Source organism: Papio anubis, chromosome 20, assembly GCF_008728515.1.
Source record: "Papio anubis isolate 15944 chromosome 20, Panubis1.0, whole genome shotgun sequence".
Taxonomy (NCBI): Eukaryota; Metazoa; Chordata; class Mammalia; order Primates; family Cercopithecidae; genus Papio; species Papio anubis.
Genome location: NC_044995.1, coordinates 23,550,337 through 23,571,068, shown reverse-complemented (window position 1 = coordinate 23,571,068; position 20,732 = coordinate 23,550,337). Strand labels below are relative to the sequence as shown.

General features: G+C 47.0%; 1 protein-coding gene across 3 annotated transcripts in view; it reads left to right on the top strand.

Moving 5' to 3' along the window:
- The window catches only part of TDRD12 (tudor domain containing 12), a 103,360-nt gene that overhangs the window by 77,404 nt on the left and 5,224 nt on the right, over positions 1–20,732 (top strand). For all 3 annotated transcript variants that reach the window (XM_003915285.4, XM_009194091.3, XM_009194090.3), the window contains 7 exons: positions 4,068–4,167; positions 6,621–6,805; positions 7,724–7,934; positions 10,078–10,170; positions 11,834–12,006; positions 14,470–14,538; positions 17,373–17,482. In XM_003915285.4, the coding sequence (XP_003915334.4) occupies positions 4,068–4,167; positions 6,621–6,805; positions 7,724–7,934; positions 10,078–10,170; positions 11,834–12,006; positions 14,470–14,538; positions 17,373–17,482 (941 nt within the window). The remainder of the gene's footprint in view (positions 1–4,067; positions 4,168–6,620; positions 6,806–7,723; positions 7,935–10,077; positions 10,171–11,833; positions 12,007–14,469; positions 14,539–17,372; positions 17,483–20,732) is intronic.

Genomic DNA, 20,732 nt, shown 5'->3' with positions numbered 1-20,732 from the left:
GCTCAGTGTTCTGTTGTATGACTGTATCACAGTGTGTGTATCCATTCTCATGTTGTTGGGCCTGTGGGTGGTTTCCACTATCAGGCTAAGATGTTTGAAGCTGTTAGGAGCACTCTTGGCCATGTCTTTTGTGGAAATGTGCACCCATTTCTCTTGGGTGCTCTGGAGTACAAGTGGCAGGTCATGGGGTAGGCATGCGTTTAACTCTTCCAAAGCATCTGGCCATCTTCTGGTCTGGTCAGTACTGTCTGAGAGAGCCTGAGTTGTCCCCCACCCTCACCAGCACTTAATGTTGGTAGGGGTGGAGTGGTAAACCATTGCGATGTTAATTTGCATTTCCCTAATGATTAATGAAGTTGAATATCTTTTCATAGGCTTGTGGGACAGTTGGCCATCCTCTTTTTGTGAAGTGCCTGTTGAGGTCTTTTGACCAGTTTTTACAGGGAGTGTTTATCTTTTTTCTCTTGGTTTGTAGGGGGAGTAGCTTATGTATACCCAACGTAAGTACTTTGTGTGATATGTGCACTGAGAATGTCTCCTCCAAGCTGTGGCTTGCATTTTCACTCTTTTAATACTCTGCTGATGATGAACAGGCATTTTAAATTTTGTTGAAGTTTTTTGTTTTTTGTTTTTTGTTTTTTGAGATGGCATTTCACTCTGTCGCCCAGGCTGGAGTGCAGTGGCGCCATCTTGGCTTACTGCAAGCTCCGCCTCCCAGGTTCACGCCATCCTCCTGCTTCAACCTCCCAAGTTGGCTAATTTTTTTGTATTTTTGATAGGGACGGGGTTTCACCATGTTAGCCAGGATGGTTTTGATCTCCTGACCTCGTGATCCGCCTGCCTTGACCTCCCAAAGTGCTGGGATTATAGGCGTGAGCCACTGTGCCCAGCCCGATGAAGTATTTTCAGGTTACTTTTTTGTGTGCTTATAGGAAATATTTACCTATCTCGGCCAGGTGCAGTGGCTCATGCCTGTAATCCCAGCACTTTGGGAGGCCGAGACAGGCAGATCATGAGGTCAAGAGATGGAGACCATCCTGGTCAACATGGTGAAACCCCTTCTCTACTAAAAAAATACAAAAATTAGCTGGGCGTGGTGGTGTGTACCTCTAGTCCCAGCTACTCGGGAGGCTGAGGCAGGAGAATCACTTGAACCCTGGAGGCAGAGGTTGCAGTGAGCCAAGATCACGCCATTGCACTCCAGCCTGGAGACAGAGCAAAATTCTGTCTCAAAAAAAAAAAAAAAAAAACAAAAAAATTAGCTGGGTGTGGTGGCACACACCTGTAATCAGCTACATAGGAGGCTGAGGCAGGAGAATCACTTGAACCTGGGAAGCAGAGGTTGCAGTGAGCCAAGTTCACACCACTGCACTCCAGACTGGGTGACAGAGTGAGAGATTGTGCCGCTGCATTCCAGCCTGGACCACGGAGTGAGATTCCATCTCAAAAAAAAAAAATTGTCTATTTCAAGGTCATGAAGGCACTCTCCTATATTTCTAGAAGCTTTGTAGTTTTAGCTTTCACAGTTACACTTATAATTCATATTAAATTAGTTTGTATGTATGACCACGTATGGTGGCTCGCACCTATAATCCCAGTGCTTTGGGAGGCTGAAGTGGGAGGATCACTTGAGCTCAGGAGTTCCAAGACCAGCCTGGGCAACACACAGAGACCTGGTCTCTTTAAAAAAAAAAAAAATTATATATATATATGTGTATGTATATATATATATGTGTGTGTGTATATATATGTATATGTGTATGTGTGTGTGTATATATACATATACACATACATGCCAGCTGTGGTGGCACATGCCTGTAGTCCCAGCTACTCAGGAGCCTGGGGTAGCAGCATCCCTTGAGCCTGGGAAGTCAAGGATTCAGTGAGATATGATTGTGTCACTGCACTTCAGCCTGGGCGATAGAATGAGACCCTATGTCCAAAAAAAAGAAAAAAGAAAAAAAATTATATGTGTAATGTGAAATCTGGGACAAGGTTTGATTTTTCCATATTAATAATGGTTTGCTCCAGCATCATTTTTTTAAAATATCATTTGGTTCTCACTGCATTAATGCATTTGCCATAAGCCAGGTGATGGTATATGTGGTCCATTTTTGGACTCTCTTCTGTTACATTGGCCTATTGGTCTAACTTTATACCAGTACTACACTTTCTCATAGCAAGTCTTAGGAGCTGGTGTACGAGTCCTCCAGCTTTGGTCCTCACCAAGGTTGTTTGGCTATTTTAAATCCATTGCACCTCCACATACATTTTATTTTTTGTATCTTTTTTTTTTTTTTTTGAGATGGAGTATCGCTCTGTCACCCAGGCTGGAGTGCAGTGGCGCGATCTCGGCTCACTGCAGCCTCCACCTTCTGGGTTCAAACAGTTCTCCTGCCTCAGCTTCCTAAGTAGCTGGGACTACAGGCATGTGCCACCATGCCCAGTTAATTTTTGTATTTTCAGTAGAGACAGGGTTTCACCATGTTGGCCAGGCTAATCTGAAACTCCTGACCTCAGCTGATCCACCTGCCTCAGCCTCCCAAAGTGCTGGGATTACAGGTTTGAGCCACCCCACCTGGCCTCCGTGTATATTTTAGAATGAGCCTATTAGTTTCTTCAGAAACCTTGTGGAATTTTGCTAGGGACTGCATTGATTGTGTTGATCAGCTTGGAGAGCATGGGTACCTTGACAGTCATGGGGCTTCTCTGCCTGATCCAGACACACCACCACTGCTTGATACACAGACAGCTGAGGCTGGGACGTGGGTGTCTGATACGTAGCTGCTGGATTAAATTTAAAGATAACTGTTGACATTAACGTTTTTGAATTATGGTACATTAAATGTGTTACTAGCAGCACTTCTATTTATGCTTAAAGAAAACCGACTTTTTTTTTTTTCTAAGACAGTCTCTGGCTCTGTCACCCAGGCTGGAGTGCAATGACATGATCTCAGCTTGCTGAAACCGCCTTCCGGGTTCAAGCAGTTCTTGTGCCTCAGCCTCTTGAGTAGCTGGGATCACAGGTGTGCACCACCACACCTGGCTAATTTTTGTATTTTTAGTAGAGATGGGGTTCGCCATATTGGCCAAGCTGGTCTCAAATCCCTCACCTCAAGTGATCCGCCCACCTCAGCCTCCCAAAGTGTTGGGATTACAGGCATGAGCCACCATCCCCAGCCAAATATTGACTTTATTTGTTTATTTATTTATTTAGAGATGGAGTCTTGCTCTGTCACCCAGGCTGGGGTACAGTGGCACCATCTTGGCTCACTGCAACCTCTGCCTCCTGGGTTCAAGCGATTCTCCTGCATCAGCCTCCTGAGTAGCTGGGACTGTAAGTAGGCGCCCGCCATGATGCCCAGCTAATTTTTGTATTTTTAGTAGAGTTAGGGTTTTACCATGTTGACCAGGCTGGTCTCGAGCTCCTGACCTCAGGTGATTTGCCTGTCTTGGCCTCCCAAAGTGCTGGGATTATAGGCACAAACCACAGTGCTCAGCCTCAAATACTGACTTTTAAAACGACAATTTCAACTTTTTCTCAATGTGGAAGCAGCATTGTAGTTAAGGAATGGCTTCTGGGTTAGAGGTCGATTGGCTTTTGTTGTGTATTATGGCAATGTATTTGTAATTCAGTCTTTATTTTGAAAATATATTTTGTCCATTTACATAATGCATTTTAGAATGTCTAGAGAAATAGGGTGGGAGGAGGATCTCTTGAGCCCAGGAGTTAAGACGCTGTGGTGAGACATGATCTTGCCACTGCACTCCAGCCTGGGCAACAGAGTGAGACCAAACTCTTAAAAAAAAATAAAAAAAGTTTGCTGGAGAAATAATGAAGTAACTTACTGAGTTTATTCAGTGTTAATTAAAATGTAAAATCCATTTGTACTTATTTATATATTATTAATGTCATCTGAAATATTTATTGTGGTTATTCAATTTTTAGGGTGTTTGGAATAAAAGTTCTCTGACTTAGGTTGCAGATTAATTTTCTGAAGAAAGCATTAAAATTCACATTAACAATTATTACTTATTTATGGTAAATCTAGTCATTTCATTTTCAGAGACAAGAGGATCTGTCCTGACCGACACCGTATTAATCCAGAAACGGACATGCCCAGGAAACTGTCCAGCCAAGCCCTACCTTCATTTGGATACATTAAAGTAGGTTCGGTTAAAGATCCTTGTGTCCTCTGACGAATGGTCATGTTAATAAATGTGTTTTATTTGTTAAGCAGGATCTTAGTAGATGTAATGATGTCTTCCAGTGATCAGTATTAACATACCACCATTAATCCAACCAGAGGCATGCGTCCTTACAAGGCGCCTTATTTCAGGGCCCCAGCGTATTTATAAGCCAAGATCAAATTCAGTAATGGATGACAGTTTAAGGATTTTTTTTCAATTATATTTTCAGAAAATGTTTCTATTTGAGGGCCATTAAAAATAATGCAGTGACTGGACACAGTGGCTCCCACCTGTAATCTCATCATTTTGGGAGACTGAGGCGGGCAGATCACTTGAGGCCAGGAGTTCAAGACCAGCCTGGGCAACATAGCGAGACCTTGTCTCTACAAACAAATTTTTAAAATAATAATAATAATAATAATACAGTGATTACATGAATCTTTTCAAGACATTCGTGATAATTTCTTTGAGGAAAATTCTGTAATAAGATGCAGATAGAATTGCAAAGTTAAGGATTTTTAAATTTTCTTTCAAATCCCTTTTTATTAATTTCTTCATTTCTTTTTGAGCATACAATTTCTCTCCCTTTCACCTGTTTCCCTTAGGGCAGTATCTTTTGTGTTAATTTCCCAGGCTGCTGTAAAAGATTACCACCGAGTTAGTGACTTAAAGCCACACACATTTCTTCTGTCATGTTCCTGGATGCCAGAGTCCAACGTCAGGGTGTCAGCAGGGCTGTGCCCCTCTGCAGCCTCCAGAAGGTGACCTGGCCTGTGGCTCGCCCGGCGTCCTTGTGTCTCAGCCGGCAGCCACTGTAGCTCTCTCTCTACCTGCATCTTCACATGACCTCCTCTTCTCTGTTCCCCTTATAAAGGACGTTTCATTGGAGGGAGGGCCCGCCTGGATAACCCAGAGCCATTTCCTGGTCTGCAGATTTCACTACCTCTGCAAAGACCCTGTTTTCAAGTCAGGTCAAAGTCACAGTGACCTTGGGGGTTAGGACATGGACATACCTCTTTTGGGAGAGTCACCGTCCAACCCACTACAGTTTTCATTATGGAATTTTTTTAAAAAATTTCTCTTTCCTGCGTTGTCACCTCATTTCTAAGTTGTTGTAATTCTGATCTGTTACTCTTGTATACATGTATTGTTTTCTTAGTTAACAAACTAAATGCAGTGTTTCTTGAAGGTTATGGTTTTAATCTGTTTGTGGATGTATCTTTCTAACAGGTTTCATTGTCTGTAGGGATGGTTCTTCTGCTCTTCTCTTTTTAATTATTTTATTTTTATATAATACATTTTGTTATTTTATGATGACTTCATATCGGATTTAACCTTGTTACTTTGCTGCTGCTCGTTTTTGGATAGAATTTGTTTTCCTGGCATTTTGGAGGAGGTGTGAGTCAGGGTAACTTTTCTGATTTCACAGAGTTCCCATTTCTGTTGTTTTATGTACTGTATAAAATGAATATGGTGATGTAGTGTCTAAGATTTCTGAGATTCCCTGGCCCTGTTCACCTCCTGAACTCTTACCTGGTTTTCTCTTCCTTCATCCCTCTTGTCCCTGGAGGGACAGTGTGGAGATTTTGCAGGGGCTCCAGCCTTCACCCACTGTGGAGGCAGGTGAAGCCTTCCAGGCTCGCTTATCACACTGGCTGAGCCTGTTTCCAGGGAGGGCCTCTTGCCTCTTCTAGAGCTCTCTGTTCTCAGGTCTGTTGCTTCCCTCTGCTTCCTCCTGCACAGGCACAGACACTGGTGCCTGTGGGTGTCGCCAGCCCGGCCCTCTCCCCCATCCTGCCAAGTGCCTACTTCTCACTCCTGGCATCTGCTCTGGGCAGCCAGGGCTCCCTGCCTTCATGCCGAGTGTCTCTGCCCTCTGCACACTGACTTCTTCCTCACACGCTGGTCCCCGTGCCTACTCTAACCTGTGAAGGGCTGTCTTCTCCAGCACACGCAAGCTGTGGCCTCTCTGTCCACTTCTGGATTGCCGAGGGTCCCTGTAGGACACAGTTTCATCCCTGTAACCCTGGAAGCTGGTAAACAGTATGCTCGTAGTAAGATGTATCTTGTTACCTGAAAAAAGATCGGAAGGTCTCAAGAGACAGCAATGCTATTTTAAGAAGAATTTCTATAAAAGTGCAGTTAGAAAGTAAACAAAGGAACACTTATACCTAATAATGAAGATTTAAAATAATGAAATTTGCAAAATAAAAAAATCTTCCTTTAGATTTAAAGTGAAACTCTAATTCTTTGTGACTATGTGAGGTATTGGTTTTGCCTTGCCTTTTTGGCTAGCTTCCTAGTTTATTTCTAAATCCACGTAGCTAAGCTTTGGTTTCTTAGGTTGGGTACTGATTTCTGCAGATACAGGGAGTGTGTACATCTCCAGTAAGTTTGTTTCCTGGTCATGTTTACTATATATGTTTCAGATAATACCTTTTTATATTTTGAATGCAACAAATTACTTTGGCCGTATAATTGATAAACACATGGATCTTTATGCAACTCTCAATGCTGAAATGAATGAGTATTTTAAGGATTCTAATAAAACAGCTGTGGAAAAGGTGGAGAAATTTGGATTGTATGGATTAGCAGAAAAAACGCTTTTTCACAGGTAACATATCTGTTTATTTCACCTGTAAAGTTTTGAAGCATGCGGTAACTAAATGGTATTGAGTTCCTATTTTCACCTCTGTCCATTTGAGTGTGTATGTGAGCCTGGTGACAGCGGGGTTTTACCCCCAGATCTGCTGTAGTTCTTCGTGGGAAACTCTTCCCCAGGCTCCCGAGCGTGGTGACACCGTGACCCATTGAGCTATCACTGTGTGCAACATACACATACATCTTTAACTCACTTAATTCTTGCCAAGTTCCTGTCAAGTGGGCATCATTCCCATTCTACAGATAAGAAAACAGCCTTGGCAATGTTACGAACATGGTGTCAGTTCAGCTCGATACCTGGCATAGTTCGTTCCAACCTGGTCAGTCTGAATCACATGCTCGTTTGCACCCACTTCCCTTAAATCGACACCTGGCGCCACCTGGCGATAGCCTTGAATTCAGAAACTTTGAAACTTGACAGGTGACGTCGCTCATGCCTGTAATCCCAGCACTGTGGGAGGCTGAGGTGAATGGATTGCTTAAGCCCAGGAGGTCGAGGCTGCACTGAGCTATGATCATGCCACTGCACTCCAGTCTGGGCCACAGAGCAAGACCTTGTCTCTACAAAAAACAAACAAACAAAAAAGACAAAAAGAAAAAAACTTTGTGACTTTAATTTGCTATGTTAATTTTTATTATGTTGTTAGATAAAAGGATTTACTCTTATTCAAAAGTACATGTTTTTATACCTATGTATACTTTAACAAATCCACCACTTGAATTACTGAAGGCCTTAGTTTTTATTTCTAGTATAGAGTAAAATCATGGCGTTTCGGAGTCTTTTTATATGTTTTCCATTTCATGGTGATTTGAGGCAAAGACAGTCCTTTCTGGAATCTCTGTGTTGAACCAATGCTCTGTTGCTCTCCAGGGTTCAGGTGTTGGAAGTGAGCCAAAAAGAAGACGCCTGGGCCCTGGATGACATCCTCGTAGAGTTCATCGACGAAGGCAGGACAGGACTTGTCACAAGGGACCAGCTGCTACATCTCCCAGAACATTTCCACACGCTTCCCCCACAGGCTGTGGAGTTTATTGTCTGTAGGGTGAAACCTGCAGACAATGAAATGGAATGGAATCCGAAGGTGGGTTATTTTGGCTTTTTATCTAGTGTTGACTTTTAGAATTTATTTAACCCAGAATATACACAGAATTGAGGCCTGTCTGGATTTAGAGTGTCACATTTGGGCAGGGAAAGCACGGTCTGTTCAGATCCCCACGGTGTGTGAACATCCCAGCTGAGCCCTCAGAGAGGTGCTGGGCTAACCTTGTGCTTACGTTCACAGAATCAGTATAAAGTAGGGATGTCGGTAAAATAAATTGTCCATCAGCCTAAGCAGGGGAAGCACCTACAAAAGTGAACATTCCAGGCTGGGCACTGTGGCCTATAATCTCAACAGTTTGGGAAACCAAGGGATGAGGATCCCTTGAGCCCAGGAAGTTGAGGCTGCAATGATCTATGATCGTGTCGCTACATTCCAGCCTAGGTGACAGAGTGAGACCCTGTCTCTTAAAGAAAACAAATCAAAAAACAGAAAAAAAGTGGAAAAGTGGACCCTCCGGCCAAAGAGGGGGCACAGTGGGTGGTCTCAGGAGAGGCCAGGTGATTCCACTGGGGCAGGGACGATGGGCCAGGAAGGAGAGATGGAGGCCAGAAAAGCTGCCAAAGGAAGGGTTGTTTCCTCTGGGCTTCGTGGGATAACTAGGATGTCACCAAGTAGAACAGATGGGCGTTGAAAGCAAAGAGAACCACTCGTGCTGAGGCACAGGCACAGAAGGGGGCCCCATCTGGGCTCACGTGGCCGTCCAAGTGGAGTGGGAAGGCCCAGCCCTTGTGGCCAGGGAGAGACCTGCAGCCAGTCCTGCCCATCACTGGAGCATGAGTTGTGTTGCTAAGTGCTCCGATTCTCCAAGGAAAGGTTACATTTTGCATAATTCAACAAATGGGACATGAAATAAGTCATTGCAATTGGCAAAGTAAAAACAGTTTGGGTTATAAACAAAGTTAAACATTATCCAGGAAATAAACAAGTGAATGCTTCCATGATGCAGGATAAACACACAACCTTACTCTTCTAAGTTTAGTAAAAGGAGCCTTTATCACAAGGCAGTGGTGTTCCTTCTTTGTAATGACCGTCTCCTGTGTACCAGGTGCCCTCCTGGGTTCTGGGGATGTAGTCATCAGCAAGAAGGTCACAGTCCTTTCCCCAAGAAACACCTGACCTGTGAAGGTGACTGACCGAAAGTCTCCCTCGAAGGAGCAGCCTTCTGTGGGAATGGAGAAAGCTTCTCCTGTGTCCGTTCTTCCGAATTAATTCACCAAATGCAAGGGGGATGGAAATGGGCAGGTCCCTTTTGCCCTGCTTTGTTCATGTGAAAATGTGCATGAGAGGTTGCTTAGACAGGTCCTGCCTGTTGTGTTCCTCCTTGAGAGGAAACGGCCACGGCCAGGCGTGGTGACTCACACCTGTAATCCTTGGGAGCCCAAGATGGGAGGATTGCTTGAGCCTAGGAGTTCAAGACCAGCCTGGGCAACGTTGTGAGACCCCATCTCTAAAAAAAAAAAAAATTTAAAAATTAACCAAGTGTGGTGGTGCGTGTCTGTGGTCTCAGCTACTGGGGAGGCTGAAGAAGGAGGATTGCTGGGGCCCTTGAGGCTGCAGCGAGCTATGATTGTGCCACTGCACTCCAGCCTGGGTGGTGGAGAGAGATCCTGTGTCAAAGAAAAAAAGAAAGAAAACAACAGCCATTTACTCAGGGAGAGGTACACAAAAGACCAGGCCCTCAGCTCCAGTGTCACTGGCTGCAAGGCAGCTCCATTGCAGTAACAGCCTCAGAGCAGGAGGAACAACTTTCACTTCACTTTCATTGAGCTTTCAAAGAAATAGGCATCCGTGCTTTAAAGACAGATTGGCAGGTGATGGAGGAGATGGGGTACGCATGACCACAGAGGGAAATGTACAGTGTTGGGTCCCAAAGGCACAGACCCTACCTTGAGCTCTGGGAACTCACTAGTAAGAGACCATGGGCGAGTTCCTTTCCACACCTGCCTCACTAAACTCTGCTATTAGCCTTGTGGACGAAAGGGGGTGATGACCTCTGTGACCTCATAGCGTTACTGTGAGGCTCAAATGAAATACATGGAATATTTTGCAAACTGTATGGTGTATACAAAATAAGGTATTTTGTTGAAGCCTCACCTAAAGTAATGTTAAGTGCTTTTTTCAGGTTACTAGGTACATCCATCATAAAATTGTTGGAAAATTGCATGTTGCAAAAGTGATCCTGGCTTTGGGAAATACAGTTTGGATTGATCCAATGGTAAGTATGCATTTTTCTTAAAAATAAATCTGTTTGAATGGGCCACTAAAATTATCCAGATTATTGTAAGCCATCACTTGAATGACTGCTGCACAGAAACGGTGGCTTATTTGGGGCTCTGTTAGGGAGAGGTGTTTTTCATGTTATTTGGGTCAAGAATTGGGTTGTGGGTTTAGTTTTTGTTCAGGGGAACATTTTCCATTGTAACCCCAGCACACATGTGCATTGCGTATGTGAGGCACACGGACACACACACATGCAGCTGAACAAAGCTTCGTGAGGACTCCATGTGACATTCTCTGATGCTGGCAGTTTCTAACTTGCTCATTCCCCACGCACTTACTGAGCACCTGCCACGTGCCAGGAGCAGTGCTGGGCACTGGGTTCCCTCTGGGAGCAAAGCACACGAAGCCCCCATCCTGCAGAGCAGCCCTCGGGGGAGGCGGGGGGAAGGGGGAGGGGAGGACACATGACAAGGACACGTGACTCAACCGGCCTCCGTGTCTCTCCACGGCTGCTGGCACCACCCTCCCTGCTTGTTCCCCAAGAGCTCCACTCCTCCACTCACAGTTCTGCTGTGTTAGACTTAAATCTTATTATGAATACTTACAAGATTTAACAGAGTCAGTTTATAAAAACTTTTGCTGAAAGTTATTTTTATGAGGTTGGAAAAGTTTTAACATGTTAAAAGGGGAATTTGGATGTAAGGTTTAAGACTAAGCAGAAAATGGTTTTCAGAAGAGAAAATATGGATTACAAATGCAGGTAAATGAGGAGATTTGGGCATCTTAGTTGATGCTGTGATATTATTGTGTTTGTTTTTTGTTGGGGGGAGAAAAGCAGAAATTTTATTAAGTGGAGATTTAAAAGAGATTGAAGTAAAGAAAAAAAAACACCGGGTGGATGTGTCCACACTGCAATGCGTGTGGCAGTGCTCACGGCGGCCAGAGGGAAACAGACCCGCCCTCACCGTCTCCACCTGCTCCTGCTCCCACCCAGTTTGAGCAGAGAGAGGCTCCTCCACACATTCCCCGGTGGGCACACATTCCTGGGAAGAGGCCCCAGGCAAGGCAGGCCTGGAGCACCCTTCACCCTCACCATGGAAGGGACGGCCCCTCCTATACCCACACCACCACCAACAGGGCCAGGTTGTTAGAGATTTTTGTGTTTTACTTAATTTTGTATAAATGGAAATGGATGAGGATGTTTTGGTTGCAGAAAAGACGAACAGAAGAAATGGCCCAGAACAGGATTCAGGTTCTTGGCTTAGGCCCTTCCCAGGCACGGGCAGATGCTGAGCCTCAGGAGGTAAAAAGAGTTGAGAAAGAATGAGAAAGATGTAAGAATTATGCATCTGACTAGGGGTTTATCCCAGATTTGCAAGTTGGTCATGACTAGGGGTTTATCCCAGATTTGCTCTTGCCACCCCCGCCCCACCACCTGCCCATATTTCTGTGGCATGGGGCAAGGCCTGGACAATTCGGATGGAGCCTCAGGTATGAAGCAATCCAGATGCTGCCATGGGAAGCCCTGCATATCGTGGCAAGCGCCGAAGTGCAGCCGACGTGGCAAGATGAACCAGAGAGGCCCTGTGAGAGTGTCTGTGCTTCAGTTAAAATTCAGAGTGACTCCTGCTAATGTTCAATTTTTTCATTGATTCAAGGTGCACATTACAAACCTTTCCAATTTAAAAACCTCTGTCATTGACTATAATGTTCGAGCTGAAATTTTGTCCATGGGAATGGGCATTGATAATCCAGAACATATAGAACAACTGAAAAAATTACGTGAAGACGCAAAGATACCAGCTTTTGAAGAAAGCCTAAGCCAGACCCCGTAAGTGAATTTCTGTCTCCCTTTTGGAAGAGCTGTTTTTTGGAAATACAACTCACAAGTGTTAAGGACATGTTTTATGAAAGTAGAAGAGTTGGCTGGGAGTGGTGGCTCATGCCTGTAATCCCAGCACTTTGGGAGGCTGAGGTGGGCGGATCACGAGGTCAGGAAATCAAGACCATCCTGGCCAACATGGTGAAACCCCATCTGTACTAAAAACACAAAAATTAGCTGGGTGTGGTGGTGCATGCCTGTAATCCCAGCTACTCAGGAGGCTGAGGCAGGAGAATCGCTTGAACCTGGGAGGCAGAGGTTGCAGTGAGCCGAGATCACGCCACTACAGTCCAGTCTGGTGACAGAGTCAGACTACGTCTCAAAAAAAAAAAAAAAAAAAAAAAAGTAGAAGAGTTTTTAATGAGTCTCCATGTACCCATCACTCAGTTGTAATAATGACCAAGATTTTGAAAATCTAGTTTTATCTCTACCGCAGCCCACACTTGCTTTTGTTGGCGTATCATAAAGCGATCTCAAATATAGTATTTCACCTGCATCTCTTACAGAAAGGATCGTTAACTTTGTATTGACAAATAGCACACATACAGAAAAGTGCGCACATCAGACGTGATGTGTTTCCTGAGTATACCTGTGTAACCAGCCCAGATCAAGAAACAGAGCCTGGCTCAGAGCCTCCCCTCCCTCTAGCTACTCCCCCTCCCCAACAGGAGCCATTCTCCTGATGTGGAAAAGCAGGGATGGTTTTCCCCAGTTTTGTACTTTGAATGGAATTAGACAGTATTCCCCCTCACCATAGTGAGTTACAGAAGCTAGGCTCAAAGGAGGCATAAATTCTCTAAATTCTCAGTTACATAATGTTCCTTTGTATGGATATACCATTATTTGTTTACCCATTCTACTGTTGACTGGGGAGATTTCCAGTTTGGGGTACTTCAAGTAATGGTGCTTTAAACATTACCATACATGTCTTTTACAAATATATACACTTAGAAATGAATTTCTGATGGAATGGGATTACTGAGTTGTAGTTAGAGTTACTACCCAATAGTGTTCCAAACTGGCTGCACCAGCGTCTCCTCCCATGGAGGGTATGAGGGAGACTGTGACAGTCACTCTGAGGAGGGATCCTGGCAGCTCCAGAGGGGGAAGGATCTGTATCAAGAATTCCTTCCAGTTAGGAGGAAAACAGCAGGCATCTGTTAAGAAAGTTGGCAAAAGACATGAGCAGCAACTTCAGGATGCCTAATTACCATATGAGAAGGTGCTGGAACTCCTGAAAGCCCAGGGAGTAACACCACAGCATGCCCAGCCCACCAGAGAGGGGAATGAGAGAAGGAAGGAAAACAGGCACCACGTGTGGGCAGGGATGAGAGCGGCAGGGTTTCCCAAAACTTAACGAGAGCACTGTTAGCACAGCTAAAAAGACTCACAGCAATTCCTTCAATTGCATGTGTTTTATTGTGGCAAAATACACATGACAACAGCTGCCATTTAAATTCTTTTTAAGTGTACAGTTCAGTGGCATTTAGGACATTCTCAGTGCTGTGCAACCATCATCACTCTCCATCTCCAGAACTTGCTCATCTTCTGGACAGAAACTCCATACTCCTTAAATAATAATTCCAGAGTCTGCCCCCGCAGGCCCCCTACTCTCCTTTGTCTCTAAGAATCTGCCAATCCTGGGCACTTTGAGTGGAACCGTCCACTGTTTGCCCTTTTGTGTCTGGCTCGTCTCAGTGGAATGTCCTCAAGGTCCACCCGTGTTGCAGCCCGGGTCAGATTTCCTTCCCTTTGAAACTCGTCCTCCATGGCATGGATCACCACGTTTCGCTTCTCCATTCATCTGCCTGTGCACACCTGGGCTGCTGCCCCTCTTGACTGTGGTGGATGTGCTCCTGTGTACACAGGTATACAAATACCTGTTTGAGCCCCTGCCTTCACTTCTCTGGGGTTGCTACTCAGAAGTGGAGCTGCGGGGCCCTGTGGGTATCCTGTGCATGATTTTTGGGGACCCTCCATCCAGTTTCTGCAGCTTCTGCCCCATTGCCTGTTCCACCAGCCATTGCCCGTTCCACCAGCCACATCCGAGGCCTGCAGTTCTCCATGTCCTCTCCTTGACCCTGCCCGAGGTGCAAACTCCAGGTCTCTTCGGGGCTCTTCCGGGCATGCCTCTGTGCCATTCTAAATGGCCCATACACACGAATGCTTTTGAACATCCTAATTCCCCAGTCTCTCGCTCTCCACGTCTCCTCCGGCCCGGCCTACCCAGGCATCTGGGGTCTGTAGGGCCTGGTAGCTTTAGAAGCAGGCCTCCATCTCAATAAATAAATAAATAAATAAGTAAAAAGTGCTTTTACCCCTGCACTCCAAGCTCTGTCCTCCACTGTCCCCAGACAGGCTCCACAGACGCACATGATTATTTGCAAATGAAGTCTGCTCTGCTTCCTCCAGGCCGACGGTGACAGGGACCAGGCCTGCTCAAGACCAGGATCGTCCATCCAAGGAGCAGGAGGGGCAGGGGTGAGTAAGAACACCGCAGAGCTTCCTCCCAGAACGCCAGACAGGGGGCCATGTGTGAGGGGGAGCCAGTGAGGGACGGTCCACACGGACGCCTAGGAGGATCCCCACGAGCTGAGGGAAGGACTTGGTGGTGAGTTCCAGGAGCAGGGATGAAGGTACCCGGAGCAGAGCAGCATACAGGGACCCAGAGGTGCCGGGCTAGGCCTTGCGGGGCCTGTGGCCACTGCAGAGCATGGGCTCTTTCTCCACAGAGGCTGGAGCCATGAGCGGATTTTGAGCAGAGGGGTGACTTGAACAGAAGATGGTTCATGGCTGCTGTGTTGAGAACAGACTCAAGGGAGGGTAGGGGACAAAGACTGTGCCAGGAGCTTCGGACAGGAGGATGGAGGCTTGGACCAGGCGGCTTTGTGGAGGCTGAGAAGCCGCTGGTTTCTCAGTGTGTTCTGCTGGAGCTGACGGGGCTCCAGCCAGTCTGCATGTGTGGCAAGAGCACAGCCCTCGTGGCAGGGCCTGGGAGCCCCAGAGGTGTGAGAGGAGGGGTCCGGGGGTGAGCCCTGGTGTCTCCGCTGGGGAGCGTGGAGAAGGGTGGGGACGTTGTAGCCAGCAGGTGGAGGGAAGCCTGGAGAGGCAGGTGGGTGAGGGATGCATGTCCCGAACAGGAGTGATGAGCTAGCCCAGGTGCAGCTGCAGACCCAGTGAGTGAGGACCAAGATGTACAGCTGGGCTAGTGCCTGCCTGCTGGGCTAGTGGCCTGCCGGGCTAGAGACCTGTTGAGTTAGTGACTTTCTGGTTTAGTAGCCTGCCAGGCTAGTGGCCTACTGGGCTGGTGACTTGCTGGGCTAGTGGCCTGCTGGGCTAGTGACTTGCTGGGTTAGTGGCCTGCTGGGCTAGTGACTTGCTAGGCTAGTGGCCTGCTGGGCTCTTGGTGATTGGTGACCTTGAAAGATTCCTGAGTTGCAGCTGAAAGTACTTGGAGACTGAGGTGGGAAGATTGGTTGAGTCCGGGAGGTTTAGGCTGCAGCGAGCCATGATTGTGCCACTGCACTCCAGCCTGGGTGACAGCAAGACCTTATCTCAAAAAAAAAAAAAAAAAAAAAATGACAAAGATGAACATAGTATGGTCTAAAGTTTTTTAGTTTTTTACCTTAATAAAAATGGATACATATAGGATTAGGATACAGGGTAGTTTCCATCCACTTTCAAGAAAAAAGAAAAATTTTCCCATACTTCTGAGATACTGTTTTAGAAATGAAGATGTCATTAAAGTTTAGTAGATTTAACCAAAATGAGGTTTGGTGGCATATGGGAAGCGCCGACTTTGAGCCCCAGCTCTGTGTAAAGGCTCCCACAGCCCCTTTCGCACTGTAGCTTTGTAGTTAAGAGAGCTTAACATACCCGTCGTCATGAACACAGAGCATGCAGCAGTATGAGCACTGTGAGGTTTCATAGGGAGCCTGCTAGGAGAGACCCCATCTCAGACAGCTCCTGGAGAATGGGAGATCCTGACAGGTAGAGAGGAATGGCGAGAATATTTCATACTGTGACCAGCAGATCTGAAAGCCACAGGACTTAGCGGTTGGCAGATGTTAGGGAGTGTGAGTCTGTGTGTCTGAGCCCTGGTGCCTGGGGGATGCTGGTGTGGTGGACAGTGACACGTGGTTCCCAGGCACAGCCCATGGCAGAGGAGGAGAGGCTGAGGTGGGCTGTGGAGGTGCCAGTTTTTAAGGTTATTGAAAGTCTAAACCTAGGGCTCAGGAAAGCAGGTGGGGAAGGCTCTTGGTTTGCTGCTGTTTGAGGAGAGTCAAAGCTCAGTGAGTATGAGGAGAAAGGAACCAACCTAGCAGGGGAGGATCTAGAGAAGGAGAAGAGGGTGAGCGACTGCACAGAGCCTGGGGAGGGGCAGTGGCTGGGGACGCTCGCTGCCTGAATCTGGAAAGTGCTGCACCAGAGGCTTCTTCTGGGCCCGTCAGAAGACAGGCACACCCCTCCTTCTCACAGGTGTGTGTGTGTGGCTGTCAGAAGACAGCACACTCCTCCTCATGTGTGTGCATGTGTGTGTGTGTGTGTGCGCGCGCGTGTGTGTGTGTGTAGGTTTGCTCATTTAGGCCTGAATTGTCTCTTCAAGGATGTATAAAATCCGAGTCACACTGTCACCCACGAGGAAGGGAGCTGGCTGGCTGGGGAGCAGGGATGAGAGGAGCTTTTCAGTGTACAGCCAAATATGACTTCTTTTAAAATACTGAACCACATGAATGTGGTTACCTGTTCAAAGAACCAAAAGAATAACACAATTTAAAAATTTTAAAATAAGTAATCTAGCTAGTAACTAAGTAGGATAAAATATGGGGCAGCACGTTGAATTTAGTAGGTTCTCGTATGTTTAAATGCATGTGTCTGTCCATGTGTTTTAGATAGAGAGGTATAGAAGGCAATAATTTCTTTTTTATATGAGGAATATTTCTAGAAGTAGGCCCAAACTGGTAACAGGGGTGGTCTCTGGGAAGATGGCCCTAGAGCCTGGGTCAGGGGAGGCAGGAAACTGGCTTGTCACTTTCTGTCCTTTGGTCCTCTTTGAAGTGTGCAGCAGTGAGTATGGAAGGGAAACCACCTTGGTAAAGAGTGAAGGCCTCCCTGGTCCTGTGTGCTTGCCCATCATCCTCATCGGAAGGAACCGAGTTGATGGGCTGCCTGGGGCATCTTAAATGAGTCATAAGCTCTGTGTGGGTCTGACCCCAGGGCCACAGGCACTTCACAGTCATTTATTGCCTGCCTTCCTCTCCCACTTGGGCAGTTCCTTTAGAGAGCCAGGTGTTAGCCCCGCCTCTCCCGTTTAGGATGCCTCCTCCAGCAGAAGATGCCACTCGCCTGCAGAGCCCCCAGCCTGAGGACACGGGTGCAGAAGGAGGGACTGAGTCCAAGATGAGCTCAGAAAACCAGAAGCCTGGTGGGTACTTGCTCTTCAAAAGATGGTTAAGTTCAAATCGTTAATGTCTGGAAAATTGCTAATATATAGACTTTCCACTTTGAGATGAAATGTAGAGAAGATGACATAAACTGATATCACCTAACTGTTCTTATTTTTGGCAGGTCAGCCCCCAGTGTTTTGTTTTTGTAGTTTGAGGTCTACCATCCATCCAGTGATGTGCACAGATGTTAAGTGAACAGCTCAGCTGTGTGTGTGTGTGTGTGTGTCAGCACCCAGACCAAGCTGTTGAACATTTCCAGGACCCCAGCAGTCTCCTGGCCGGAACCCTCCCCACTGACCATTCTGATTTCTGATGCTGTTAGTTTTGCTGACTTGGAAGCATATAGAATACATTCTTTTATTTTAAATAGAGATGGAGTCTCACTGTGTTCCCCAGGCTGATTTTGAACTCCTGGCCTCAAGTGATCCTTCTTCCTCGGCCTCTAAAAGTGTTAGGATTATAGGCGTGAGCCACTTTGCCCAGCCTATAGTATATGTTCTTGTGACTTCCTTCAATCAACATTGTCTGTGAAATTAATCTGTATTATTGCAAGTGGTGGCATTTTTTCTTAATCTTGGAAAGTATTTGCATATTGCATGGCTCTCTCCAGACTTTACATCTAGGCTCACTTTTATTGCACCGCACCTCAGCAAAGAGGAGGAGCTGGCATTTGAACAGAGTTGGCTGACCTTGGCCAGGCTAATTGCACAGACTTAGCAGACATTTCTGATGTGTATGAACTTGGCACTGAGTTAGGTGCCATAAAGAAAAAAGATAATCAGCTGGGCGTGGTGGTGGGCACCTGTAATTCCAGCTACTCAAGAGGCTAAGGTAGGAGGATCAGTTGAACCCGGGTGGCAGAGGTTGCAGTGAGCCAAGATCACACCAGTGCACTCCAGCCTGGACGACAGAGCGAGACTATCAAAAAACAAAACAAAAAAAACTGGTTGGGCGCCGTGGCTCAGGCCAGTAATCCCAGCACTTCATGGGGCCCGAGGCGGGTGAATCACTTGAGCTCAGGAGTTTGAGACCAGCCTGGTCAACATGTTGGAACCCCATCTCTACTAAAAACACAAAAAAATTAGTCAGCTGTGGTGGCACATGCCTGTAGTCCCAGCTACTCGGGAGGCTGAGGCAATAGAACCTCTTGAACCTAGGAGGCGGAGGTTGCAGTGAGCCAAGATCACACCACTGCACTCTTGCCTGGGCAACAGAATGAGACTCCATCTCAAAAAAAAAAAAAAAAAAAGAAAGAAAGAAAAGATGAATGCGGCCAGGCGCAGTAGCTCAAGCCTGTAATCCCAGCACTTTGGGAGGCCGAGGTGGGTGGATCATGAGGTCAGGAGGTCGAGACAATCCTGGCTAACACAGTGAAACCCTGTCTCTACTAAAAATACAAAAAATTAGCTGGGCGTGGTAGCAGGCACCTGTAGTCCCAACTACTCGGAAGGCTGAGGCAGGAGAATGGTGTGAACCCGAGAGGCAGAGCTTGCAGTGAGCCGAGATGGCACCACTGCCCTCCAGCCTGGAGACGGAGCAAGACTCCATCTCAAAAAAAAAAAGAAAAGAAAAGATAAATGGGACAAAAGCCAAGCCCCTTGTGGAAGGGGAAGTCAGTGAGGGAGAAGGAAAGGAGAGGTGAGGAGACCATTTGCCGTCACCGGAATTTACCTTCGTGTGGCCTTTTAATTTTGATATTCATTGTCTTTATGAAATGGGGTTAGGTCATTGCTCCTTGTCCTGACAAATCGTAGAAATTGCCTAGACAACATATATTGATAAACTCATCCCATGACTAGACAAAGTCTCCAACACTCCAGTGCTGGGAGCTCCAGCTTTCCACACCACCGATGTTCTGCGCCTCTGCTGTGGTCCCTCATTCCGCTTCCCAGGAGGGCGGGCTAAGATCCTGGGAGGGTGGACCCTGCACGGCTCTGCTCCCTTTGATATGCATCCCGAGACAGTGAAACCCACAGATAACACAGCTGAGGTGCTGAGAGCCCCAGAAGATGGTTTGCTCCCTGACATCCTCATTCCTCACTGAGGATGGAGAGTGTGGGAGGAGGAGCCGCAGAGGTGGCTCCTGTGACGAAGGCGGTCTTGCCCACTGCCTGTGTGATTCCCATGCATCTCTGGATATGTTTTGGAAGTTGTTTCCTAAGGAAGTTCTTCCAGCCATTTCCCCGCACAGCATTTTTTTTGGCGGGGTTGGGGGGGCGGTTGGGGGTGATTGTTGTGAAGGATGGGGGTCATCTGGAAGGATGAGTTTAGATGCATTTCACTGTTGCCGTGGTCCAAACCCAGGTTCTTCATCACAGTCCCATGTGCTGCTCTTGCTGGCAGTGACTGTGGCTGGTGAGGCGAGAGGTGCAGGTGAGGAGAAAGGGTCTTCCGGAGCCGAGTGGTACGTGGGGGACTGGATGTAGCTATTAAAATGCACATACACCTTCTCTTCATAAAGTTTGCCCCTGGATTCGACCACAGTGGGGGGCAGCTGGTTTCATTGTGTGGGATCCACTGGAAAAGGGTTCTGAAGAGTTCTGGGAAAGAGAGAATTTGCAAAGCCAGCTCAGCGTCATTGGGACAACAGTTGTCATTAAGAGGATTTTCCCAGAGCAGTGTTTATTCCACAGTAGCAGACGGGGATCCAGTAGACTGCAGAGGTGGGGCTGAAGTGGGTCTGCACTGTCGCAGGCCCTGCTACTGGCTGATTTGCCCTTTGCGTAGAGCCTGCTGTGGGGCCCAAGGGGGACGTCAGGGCAGCCAGGTGGGTCCCCCAAACCATAGCTCTTGGAGGACATGCAGTTGTTTACTGAGCTCTACTGGGAAGCTCTGGCTATTAGATGTCCACTGCAGCCACCAGGCACTTGGCCGCCTTCCTGGAAGAGCCACCGTAAAGGGGAACTGCCCCCACCCCGACTGTCTCAGCTGGAAGAGACTTCGTCTCTGGGCTCCTGCTCAGGTTCAGGCAGGTGAAGGAAAATGTCATGCACTTTCTTCATGGTTCTTCTTGCCTTGGCTTCCCGCAGGGTTTCTGGTTTTGGATACTCAGTGTCTCCCTGTGGCTAGAAAAGTATGATGCATCCATTGTGCCGCCACACGCTGGTGAGGGGCAAGGCCTGAGCTTCAGAGGCTCATCACAGTTAGGGCGGCGTTCCTCCGCAGTGTCTGCCAGCCCTGCGGCAGGTGGTCGGTCTCAGGTGGAGCTCGTGCCCTCCTCTGCAGACG